Below are 12,872 nucleotides of genomic sequence, written 5' to 3' on the forward strand. Positions count from 1 at the left end.
TACTAACTTCAATCCTTATAGTCTAGCATCAGGTAACTTAGTATCTGATTCTTCATTGGATCATATACAAAAAGATCTTAATACCACTCTTCTGCAACGAACTTTACCGACGGAATGTCTACAAATAAACCTTCAACATGCTCGAGCTGCGACGGCACAGACTGTAGAATATGCTACTTCTGAGCATATTGACTTCATCTTAATCCAGGAGCCGTATTGTCTAAATGGTAAGGCGGTTGGCTTTCCACTGCACTGGACACTATATCAAAAGGAAGATCCTTTACTTCCACCCCGTGCAATTATTGTCAATTGTAATTCTTCCTGGTCTCCTTTACTTGTCACTGCGCAGCGAGATATTGTTGCTGTTCTTCTGGAAGTTCATCATCTGACAGTCCTTCTGGTTTCCATTTATTCCTCACCGTCCTCAGAAATCGAACCTGTGCTCTCTGCGATGCAAGATTTACTGACCTCAATTCAAATTCCAAATTTGCTCTTTTCTGGTGATTTTAATGCTCATAATGTTTCGTGGGGATATGCTACTACGGACGTAAAGGGTAGACTTCTGGAAGATTTTATATCCAGTTTTAATCTCGTGAAACATAATTCACATGATGCTCCTCCGACTTTTGATCGTCAACATTCACATGGTTGGCCAGATTTGACTTTGTCTACTTTGCCTATGGCCTCTCTTCTTCAAGATTGGCGAGTAATTGAGGGTCTAAGTCTATCAGACCATAACTATATACGTTTTTCACTCGCGGGAACTACAGCCACCTCAATCATACGGCGTTATAATTTACCTGGCCGAAAGGTCAGACAGTTTACTGCAGCCATTCAAGCCAATTTGGCCTCTTATCATTCTCGTCTTCAATCTCTGCATTCTCGTGAAGATCTACAAAATTTTACTAGTGATCTTATGGCTACCATTCGAATAGTATGTGATAGTGTTTTGCCTATTCGTACCACTAAGAAGTTATGTACATTAAATTGGTGGAATGCTCAGCTTCGTACTCAACAACAAAAATGTAGAGCTCTTCGACGTCGGCTAAAGCAAGAGCGTCGAAATAATATCAGCTCCAATACTCTGCTTCTTTACCGACAGGAAAGAGCATGTTACAAACAAATGATTATACGTGCCAAATTAACTAGCTGGCAAATTTACTAGCAAATTTTGTTCTGAGACAACATCTGTTTATGGTATTCATCATAAGATTGCGACCGACAAGCTGTTTAAGCCAGCAACTTTCCATCTTTTACCTACAGTTAGTCCTAATAGTCACCTGACTGAATCAACTCTATCAGAAGTCCTTGATACGGTTTTTTCTACAGATGATAATTCAACTGATTCCTCCTTTCATCAGACTATTCGAAATCAAACTTCTAGTCTTCAAACACCAGACGATGTTATTTTTACTACTCAAGAAATTCGGCAAGTCTTACGCCAACTCCCTAATAAGCGCGCACCGGGTCCAGATGGTGTTGACTATCGTATTGTCAAATTGATTATTAGCACCAATCTCAGTCTCTTCCAAAGCCTGTTTAATAAGATATTCAATAGTGGAACTTTTCCTCAATGTTTTAAAATTGGCCAGGTGATCTTATTTTTAAAGAAACACCGTGATCCAGCCCGTGCCGATTCTTATCGCCCTATTTGTTTGTTGTCAGCTTTTGGCAAAACTTTTGAAAAACTTCTTATGGGACGATTGAGATTTCATTTGCACTCAACAAATTATCTGTGTCCTTTTCAATACGGTTTTCGCACCAAAAGATCAACACTGCACGCTTTAAAGGAAGTTCAAGATACCATCCTGCGCAATAAGTTCTCCGGCCACCACACAGCGTTTATCTCAGTGGATTTAAAGAGCGCCTTCGATACGTTGTGGTGGCCGGCAGTTCTATATGCATTAAGAGATGCCAATTGCCCCCACAATTTATATAATACTCTTGCACATTATCTGTCCGATCGACATTTGATCATTTCCTATAATGGAGGCCTGGTACATAGATGTCAGACTCGAGGGTGCCCGCAGGGTTCATGTGCGAGCCCCTTTCTCTGGAATGTGACATACAATCTTATCCTTAAGCAGCCATGGCCTGAACATACAACTGTGGTTACTTATGCCGATGATACCGCATTCATAGTGCGAGGTAGGACTCGTGATCAACTTCAAGCAAACTCACAGGAGACCTGTTCTTTGTTTCAGTCTAGATGTGAAGATTTTAAATTGCAAATCTCTGAAGAGAAATCGCAAATTCTGATCATTCCTAAGAAGGGTGGTTCTATGGCTCGTCAGCCGAGAATAACCATAAATGGCAAGCGTCTTCGTATTAAACGTGAACTTAAATACCTTGGAATTATTTTCGACGACAAACTCAATTGGATTCCCCATGTGTTAGATCTCAAGAAGCGTACTGCTGTGATTGCTCAACGCCTTAAACTTATGAAGGGAATCCACTGGGGCTTAAATCCACATCTTCTTAAAGTTTTATATGCAACAGTAACTGAAAAGATTGTTTCATATGGTGCTGCAATTTGGGCAGCACCAATGCAAGGACGCAAAGTCCGACATTTAAATAGTATACAGAGACCATTTCTCTTAAATATCACTCGTGCCTTCCGCACATCACCAACTAACGCCCTCGCAGTTGCAGCTGGAGTCTTGCCTTTACCTATTGCGGTTGAAAAGGACGCAGCTTATCAGTTGATTAGACAACTTGGCTGTTCAGTTCAGTTTGGAGATCACTCTTTCTCCTCCCATGATTATGAAGCAGCAATAAACAGAGAAGACCAACACCCCTCCCTCTATGGTACGGGAGTTAAAGTTAATCTCAAACCGAGTCATCAAGTTTCTCATGCTGATCTGGTCTTTTATACTGATGGCTCTAAATTGGAAGATCAGGTTGGCTGTGCATATATAGCCATACTGCAAGATCAGACAACTCTTCACCAGTGGAAATGCCATCTGTCTTCTTTTAACAGCGTCTTCCAGAGTGAGGCTATTGCTATTCGACAAGCAATACAAACAATCATTAATCATCGATATTCACATTCCTATGTTCTTACCGATAGTCTCTCCACATTGTATGCCATTTTAAATCCTCTGCATTCATCCCCCATTATTGTGGACATTCAAACTAGCTTGTCTCGACATAAAAATCTACACATTTGTTTAGAATGGAGAAAAGCTCATGTGGGGAACTACGGTAATGAAACTGTCGATAGGCTTGCTAAAGAAGCAGCACAGAATCACGAGATAACACAGACCTTGACGGTTTCACGCCCAGTATCTAATCTAAAGCGTCACTTACTTCTCACAGCCATCTCTTTGTGGCAAAATGCATGGAGTTCGGAGGAAACTGGTCGCCGAGCATTTGCCCATGTCCCTAAAATAGATTTAGACCGATTAATCATGCCACCACAGCTGATCTTCTACATTACGGGCCACGGGCCTTTTCCCTTATATTTCGAGAGACATGGACTCTCTTCCTCAGCACTCTGTAGTTGTGGACAACTGGGCAATCCAGAACACTATCTAATCGATTGTCCACTTACTACTGAATTCCATATTCCTTTTCCACCAACGGATAGGACTGCCTTTAGTCGTTTTTTGATTAAGCAACGGCATCAAGTCAAAAAGATAGTCCGTTTAATTGACAAACTGATGAATCTGGGACTTGATCTTTGTGCCTTATAATATCGACATATGATTCAACTTCTTCAACTGCTTGTATATATTATAACCCATCTACTTTTATGCTCTGAAGTGTTTGTAACCATTGTAATCTATTGTAATCCATCTGTTATAAGTCGCTGTGTATAGCAGCAGTCAAATATTTGTATATTCTCTCTCAGCATCTTTTTCTAAGTGCAACCAGGTAATATTGTCTATAACAGCTGTCCTTGTACCTATGGTACATTTAATACCAGGTGCTGTTTAGTATCTGTATATCTTGCATTTGCCTATTTACCGATGAATAATAATGTTATCTTTTGCATATGCACATTTATTATCAAGTGCTGTTAAATATCTGTATATATTGAATTTGCATATTTATCTGTTGCATATGTATTGTCCTAATAGTCTCTTTGTTGTCCATAGCAGCTATCAATGTACTTATGGTACATTTTTTACCAGGTGCTGTTAAATATCTGAATATATTAAATCTGCATATTTACCTATGAATAATAATGTTATTGTCTTTATTTTTATCTTTTGCCCATGTATTATCAAACATATAACTGTCTGTATTCCCTCATAATGCACTATGATAATATCTACATTGAACGTGTTTTGCGTTTTTCACTGTATAATAGTATATAATATCTTGGCATATTTAGTTGGGCGTATTAATGGCACATTGTTTGCCAGTTGCTGTTAAACATCGGTATACCATATACTTGCATATTTGGCTATACATTATACTGTTACTGTCTTCTTTTCATCAATTGCCCATGTAATATCATTCATTTAATTCTCTGTGTAATAATAACACTGAATGTATTGGGGTCGCTAGAGATTTTCATTGTATAATATATCCAACCATTATCCATTGTTTTAAATATATCCATTGTATTTATACCAACATTGAATGTATTTTGTGTTTTTCACGGTATAATATATGTTCATAATTTGTGGCATACTTAAGTCTATATTTCATCCTTTGCAAATGTATAGTAACACATTTAACTGTCTGCATCAATTTATTTGCTGCATAAGGATCACAAGTGTCATGATAATTTTAAATGTATATTTGTGTTACCAACACTGAATGTATTTTATATTTCTATTGTATAGTATTGTATAGTATCTACTGTATCGTATCGTATTATGGTATTTTTTTTTTTTTTTTTGTATTGTATAGTATCTTATATCAATTGGCTTTATACAGGTTAAATATGTTAATTTTTATTCATTATAATCGTTTAATTAGCTTTTGTATTGTATTGTATTGTAGTATTGTATAGTATTGTATGGTATCTTATATAAGTTATCTTTTATGCAGGTAACTGCATCAATTTATTTGCTGCATTAGGATCACTGGTATCATGACAATTTTAAATGTATTTTTGTGTCACCAACACTGAATGTATTTTGTATTTTCATCACTAGTGTCATGACAATTTTAAATGTATTTTTGTGTCACCAACACTGAATGTATTTTGTATTTTCATTGTATAGTATTGTATAGCATCTACTGTATCGTATTATATTGTGGTATTGTATCTACTGTATCGTATTGTATTGTGGTATTGTATAGTATTGTATAGTATCTTATATCAGTTGGCTTTTAGTACAGGTTAAATATGTTAATTTTTTTTTTTGTATTGTATTGTATTGTAATATTGTATAGTATTGTATAGTATCTTATATTCGTTAACTTTTATGCAGGCTAAATATGTTATTTTTATTCCTCATAATCGTATAATTAGCCTTATTGCATGTTTTTCCCACAATACCACGTGATCAAGTGTATTGTACCGCTATTGCATTCTGTTACATTGTATTCTTTTATTTTTATTTCTTTTGGTATATCTCTCTGTATTGCTGTAATCATTTACATTCATTATTTCACTATGTTCTCTATTTTTATGTTATATTGTCATTAAGTCTAATTCTACTGTCTATATTTTATTCATTGTATATTATTGGGCTGCCCAACATCAGACTGTACTTTAGCTTATGTATATTCTATATTTGTGTGTATTACACCTTTGTAAAATTTTTGCTTATTGTCCAAACTCGCCCTTTTTGGCCCTGCATGCTTTTGTTATTTTATTTAATAAATGTGGGGCCTGGGCGGTTGTTGGGACTGTCTTTCGTGGGCATTTGGTCTGCTGGACTGCCCCCGGGTTGAATTTGGCTCTGGGTTTGGGCGCCCGGCGCGTGGCGTCTTGTGATTCCTCTTTAGGCTCTAGATATAGGTGGACGTGGTGCTATACCGATTAACCTTTTGGTAAAGGGACAGTGCCCACGTCCTCCGTTGCTTATCGCTTATCGCTTATATGTCCCCTTTGTAGAACGTAACGGTGGCCGCCTCTGTAATAAAAATTGGCCACCACTTCTGGCTTCAGTAGTGGCGAAAGCCTCAAAATGGCTAGTGCCCGCCTTAAAAAGAAAACTTACAAAGTAATCATTACAAAAGTATTCTGCTTGTAGCTCAGTTTTTGATTCGTAAAAAACATTGAACGAAAAAGCACAACAACAACGCGTAGAAAATTGGTATTTAGGTTTTATTAATAAAATTATCCATCAGTTTCAGCTAACCCACTTTTATATTTTTAATCCACACTAGCTTTTTTTTTTTTGTCAAAGATAAAGTATAGAATAACTATAAACACACAGAAAAGAAAATCTTTGCTTACTTCGGAACATTCCTTCCAGACGCTCCATGAGGATAAAACGCACTCTCCAGGACAATGAATCCTACACCTTTCTACGGATGTAGGTTTGTGCAGAGGATCACATTTAATCTCCTCCACTTCCTGTTCCGTTCGCTGGTCCAAGCATCTACATTTAAAAAGAAAATAGTTTAATAAACACGGCATATATTTTTATATTTGTTCTCTCCGAATGTTTCCTTTCAGTTTATACGGCGTGGATTCCCGCTATTAGTTCTTATTTGTTTTACTTACTTCCACGGGACAGCTGTCTTTCTTCCTCTCCGCACTTTTGACTTACCTATCTGAAAATTTCACTTTCTGCTTACTCAAAGTTAGGTGTCTACAGAGGCTTATATATTACTAAGCTTATTACAGCCATATAAAAATATATCCACATATCCATAACAGATCAACATAGAAAACACAGCACGAATAATTATGATTTAAATATTTGTGCTCAAATAAATACTAAATATACTTGTCTCGTGCGAACAGAGTTTTCTTTAATTAACCTTCTTTCTTAATCAGTGTCAACATAAACTTAACAATCCAGCAAATGATTGTCCTCCAGTTTGAATCTCAAACAACAAATGGCGTAATATATGCAGATGGATATCGAAGTGTGATTTCATTAGTTTCTCTATTTAATTTGCAAAATAACATGCTAATGACAACTACTCCTACACTTATTATGCATTATGTAAACATTCTGAAAGTCAGGGTAAAATATTTATATAAGCAAAAGCAATTCACAGCAAAATGAAGCAACTGAAAAGCTCTTAATATAGAATATATAAAAATGAAGCTGAATTTATCACAGATATTTGAGATTTCTGGAGTAATACACTGCATCGATAAAAATACTTATACGGCCTTGATTTTCGAAATGGCTGTTAGTAGACGTCTATTTCCCGTTGCAGAAATGTTTTAAAGGACGTTAATATATTCATCCTTCGGCATTTTTATTAAAAAAGTTGATTTTGTAGGAATTGGAGATTTAATGTTTTATATGGCACTGCAGTCCTCGCAGTTATATCGAGTAAAGTTTTATGCTCATCATAGAAACTGAAAAATAAAAAGGCTAATTCCCTTTCTTGAATTTTCTAACTCCACATCGTTATCGCAACCATAGAATTGATTCCCCACATTGGAGTTTGCAATAGTTTGTATCAGAGTCAACCGTAAAACTGTGTTGTTTCAAGAGAATTTTGCAGCTGATCTGAAATCGACAAGAAAATTTTGTTGTTGAATTTGTGTGCTTCGTTCTTTCATAGCGTTATGTGCATTCAGAACGTTCTACATCATGCGTTAAAATGGTGCATATTACAACTGCGTTCTTAGGACGTACATTTCAACGCACAGCACTGGTGCAGTTATTATAATACTATCTTTATCTGCTACGCGAAGGTGCAATCAGTATCCGCATTTAACGTGCTATTTTACGTTTTAAACTGTAACATGCAGACATAATTCATATTCTTGTAGAATGTTGTACAAGCGTTTTTTGTGGAACGGTTATTACAGACTAAATAAGAGAGCAGGTATATGAGGTGCTTTTGCCCGTTATAGAATTATTACATTTAAATGCGATTTAGAACTTTCTGGCAGAACGTTGTATGGACGTTACATATTACATGAAACTAGCGGGCAAGCCCGCCAGCTGAGCGGGCTGAAGCCCGCTTATCATTGTTCGTTTTTAAAAGATATCCTATGTTAAATTTGGCCGGTATTGAAAAGTTGAACCGAACTACCATTTTTTAGCGGCATTCCGCGGGCTTCCCCCGCTTTTTTCACCTATGCATCCAGAAGTTACCGCATACACTATACATATGCGGAAAATCACGAAAACACCCATGCTTCCAGCCCTTTCGCGGGTATTCGAAATTTGGACCGAAATACCAGTGTTCAGCGCTTTTGGGCGGGAGCCCGCCCAAAACAGTGTTCACGTGTGCATGCAAAAGATACTGCGTACACCGTACACATGCGTAAAATCACGAAAACACCCCTCCAGCCAGCCCGCTGCCGATTCGAAAGTTGGACCGAAATACAATTTTTCAGCGATTTTGCGCGTGCTGTGCCCGCTTTATTCACGTATGCATGCTGAAGATGGTGCATAAACGATACACATGCGTAAAATCACGAAAACAAACATGGAGCCTGCCTGTTCGCCGGTATTCGAAAGTTGGACCGAATTACCAGTGTTATGTGGCTTTGCGCGGGCTCTGCCCGCTTTATTCACATATACACCCAGAAGATACTCCATACACTATACACATGCGTAAAATCACGAAAACACCCATGGAGCCAGCCAGTTCGTCGGGATTCGAAATTACCGCATTACCAGAACCGCATTACCAGTATTCTGTGCCCGCTTTATTCACGTATGCATCCATGAGATACTTTATAAACGATACACATGCGAACAATCACGAAAACACCCATGCAGCCAGCCCGCTCGCCGAGATTCGAAAGTTTGAGCGAACTACCAGCGTTCAGCGGTTTTACCCGGTATCCGCGCGCTGTATTCACGTATGCATCCAAATTTTATATACAGTACCCCGGAATTCGAAAGTAGGACCGAAATACCAGTGTTCAGCGATTTTGTGGACCGGGCTGCGCCCGCTTTATACACATAAGCATGGAGAGGATACTGCATAAACGATACACATGAGTTAAAGCAAGAAAACACCCGGGGAGCCAGCTCGTTCGCCGACACCGAAAGTTGGATCGAACTACCAGCGTTAAGAGGTTTTGAGCAGGCTGCGCCCACTTTTATCACATATGCATCCAGAAATCACTTTATACACTATACACATGCGGAAAATCAGGAAAACACCCATGCAGCCAGCCCGCTCGCAGAGATTCGAATGTTTGACCGAACTACCAGTGTTCAGCGGTTTTACCCGGTATCCGCGCGCTGTATTCACGTATGCGACCAAATTTTATGTACAGTACCCCGGAATTCGAAAGTTGGACCGAACTACCAGTGTTCTGTAGTTTTGCGCGGGCTGCTTCCGCTTTATTCAAGTATGCATGCAGAAGATACCGCATACACGTTACACATGCGAAAAATCCCGAAAACACACATTGAGCCAACACGGTCGCTTGGATTCGAAAGTTGGACCGAACTACCAGTAATCAGAGGTTTTGAGCGAATTTCGGCCGCTTTATTCACTTATGCATCCAGAAGATGCTGCGTACACGAGGCACATGCGTAAAATCACGCAAACACCCATGGACCCAGCCCGTTCGCCGGGATTCGAAATTAGGACCGAACTACCAGAGTTCAGCTTTATTCATTTATGCATCCAGAAGACACTGCATACACAACAGATATGCGTAAAATCACAAAAAACATGAGTGTAGCCTGCCTGCTCAGCGGGATTCGAAAGTTACCGTATACCATCTCAAAGGAGCAAAGAAAAATCTTTAATCTAAAAAAAAAAAAAAAAGTGTGAATTTAATTTTTATTGGTGCGAACTTATTTAAAATATCATTTGCATTAAAAGATAATATCTAAATTAAGTGCACGTATCTAATAACATAAAAAAATATATTATTCCAAAAAATCAAATTTATTATTAAAAAAATAACAACATATTTTTAAAAAATAGCTTTTTCAGATTTTTTAATTAATATCCCAGCTGATTAAAGTTGTACAACTTTAAGAACGTCATCATTTAAATTTAATGTAATATAATAACTTTTATTCAATATCAATAAAAGAATTAACGTGACAATCATCCTAACCTGAAATTAAAAAAAAATTGTGAAAAGCAGCTGTTTATTTAAAATGCCTACATTAACGAAATATTTTTAAAATACAGTTAGGTAACATGCAATCGCGTGCTTTATTCAACTTTTAGAATATAACCTTGATTTGTATCTGCGGCGATTCAAGAAACTGTTGCAATCGGAAAAATGAGCCCGAAAATTAGCGTTTTCACAGTTTTTAATTAATATCTCAGCTGATTAACGTCCTACGAAGATGAGAATGGTATCGTTGGATTCGTAGAATTTTTTGGAATCCGCAGACACCTGCCTCGAATTCCAACTCAGCACCGTTCCATAGATATTTAAGAAAAAAGAAATTGACACGTGACCTTTCGCCAGCACAAATCTCGAGCGGAAGCAATTGTCATCCCCCCGGCGCTTTCGAAAAAGCAATTTTATCTCAGCTAATTCCGAGACGGTTGCCACTCCGAAAAATGAAATAACGTTTTCGCAGTTTTTAATTAATAACTCCGCCGATTATTGTCGTACGAAGATGGGACCGGTATCGATGGATTCGTTGATTTTTTTTCGAATACGGGGATATGCGTTTCGAATCGCAACTCGGAGCCGTTCCGCAGATATTCGAGAAAAACGAATTTGGCACTCGGCCAAATCCCTAAAATAGGGGAAACCCGTGAAAGAAAGTGCAAAACGTAGGGAAATGTAGGGAGAAAATCAGTTTTTAATTAATATCTCGGCTAATTAAAGTCGCACGAAGATGCCGATGGTCAATATGGCGAGCCACGGGCATTCTGAATCCAACGGTACCTTCCGCTAAGCTCTACACCCAGCCGTTCCCGAGGAGATGATGTTACAAACACACAAACAGACAGAGGCACACAGATTTTAATAGTATAGATAGACTAGCGGGCAAGCCCGCCAGCTGAGCGGGCTGAAGCCCGCTAACTCTGGGGCTGGATGCCTTTGTGGTATTCGAAAGATGGGCCGAACTACCAGCGTTTAACTGTTTTCCGATGCCTACGCCCGCTTTATTCACGTATTCTTCCAGAAGACAATGCATACACGATACACATGCAGAAAATCACGAAAACACCCATGCAGCCAGCGCGCTTGCCGGGATTCGAATGTTGGACCGAACTACCAGCGTTAAACGGTTTGCGCGAGCTGCGCACGCTTTATTCACGTATGGATACATTGCGCGGTCTGCACCCAGAACGAAAATCACGAAAACGCACATGCACCCAGCCTGCTGGCCGGGATTTGAAAGTTGAAAAGAACTACCAGTGTCCAGCGCTTTTGCGCGGGCTGCGCCCGCTTTATTAAAGTATGCATCCAGAATATACTGTATACACGAAATGCAGAAAATAACGAAAACACCCATAGAGACAGCCCGTTGGCCTTTATTCGAAAGTTGGTCCGGACTGCCAGTGTCCAGCGATTTTACCCTCTTTATTCGCGTATGCATCCAAAAGATACTGCATACACAATACACATGCGTAAAATCACGATAGTACCCATGCAGCCAGCCCGTTCGTCGTTATTCGAAAATTGGACCGAACTACCAGTGTTCAGGGGTTTTGCGCTGGCTGCGCCCGCTTTGTTCACGTATGCATTCGCAATTTCTAGACAGTACGCCGGGATTCGAAGGTTGGACCGAACTACCGTATTCAGCGATTTTACCCGGGTTGCGCCCGCTTTATTCACGTATGAATCCACAAGATACTGCCAACACGTTACACATGCAGAAAATCACGAAAACACGCATGCAGTCATCCAGGTTGCCGGGATTCGAATGTTGGACCGAACTACCAGGTTTCAGCGGTTTTGCGCGGTCTGCGTCCGCTTTATTCACGTCTGCATGCAGAAGATACTGCATACGCATTTGACATGCAGAAAATAAAGAAAACACCCATGCAGCCAGCCCGTTTGCCAGTATTCGAAAGTTCGACCAAACTATCAGTGTTATGCGGCTTTGCGCGGGCTGCGCCCGCTTTATTCACATATGTATCCAGAAGATACTCCATACAGTATACACATACGTAAAATCACGAAAACACCCATGGATCCTGCCTGTTCGCCGGTATTCGAAAGTTGGACCGAACTACCAGTGTTCAGCGGTTTTGCTCGGGATGCACCCGCTTTATTCACGTATCCATGCAGAAGATACTGCATACGCGTTACACAACAGAAAATAAAGAAAACGCCCATGCAGGCAGCTTGTTTTTCGGGATTCCAAAGTTTGACCGAACGACCAGTGTTCAGTGACTTTACCGCTCAGCCGTTAATGGGCCGTTGTAGAAAGCGTAATCGAGACACTATTCGCGGTCATTATTCAAACATTAGATTCGATATTAAAATCCCTGACTGAAATTTTGATAAACTTCGACATAATCAGACGCAAAATTGTATCAATATATATATCAATGCAATTAATACTTCATAATTATTTATAATAAGAAAAGTTTCCATATACCATCTCCAAGAAACACATATTCAATTTAAAACCCTGAACGAAAAAAAATGTTTAGTCAAAATTAAAATAAGTATTTTAAATAGTAATTTCAACTTCTTGTTTAAATATCTGCATAAAAAAATTTTTAATCTAAAAAAAAAATCAAAAGTAAATTTAAATATTGAAAAAAAAATAGTAGCCATTGTCATTGACAGCAGTTTAAACCACTTATCAATGGGATAAACCAATCTACAATCAATTAACAACAACTAAATGAAGAGAGTGTTTATATTTTATCACTCA

At 38.7% G+C, this 12,872-nt stretch overlaps 1 protein-coding gene and 1 long non-coding RNA gene across 6 annotated transcripts in view; one reads left to right on the forward strand and one right to left on the reverse strand.

Annotated features, from left to right (window-relative positions):
* Positions 1 to 12,872, forward strand: part of LOC146995341 (uncharacterized) — a 470,439-nt gene that overhangs the window by 347,534 nt on the left and 110,033 nt on the right. The window lies entirely within an intron of this gene.
* LOC118188795 (thrombospondin type-1 domain-containing protein 7B-like) overlaps positions 1 to 12,872 on the reverse strand; it is a 1,066,734-nt gene that overhangs the window by 75,041 nt on the left and 978,821 nt on the right. For all 5 annotated transcript variants that reach the window (XM_085823427.1, XM_085823425.1, XM_085823426.1 and 2 more), the window contains one exon: positions 6,365 to 6,509. In XM_085823427.1, coding sequence (XP_085679553.1) covers positions 6,365 to 6,509 — 145 coding nt within the window. The remainder of the gene's footprint in view (positions 1 to 6,364; positions 6,510 to 12,872) is intronic.

Source organism: Stegodyphus dumicola, chromosome 9, assembly GCF_044657685.1.
Source record: "Stegodyphus dumicola isolate Sdum_Otavi_A_Nest chromosome 9, ASM4465768v1".
Taxonomy (NCBI): domain Eukaryota; kingdom Metazoa; phylum Arthropoda; class Arachnida; order Araneae; family Eresidae; genus Stegodyphus; species Stegodyphus dumicola.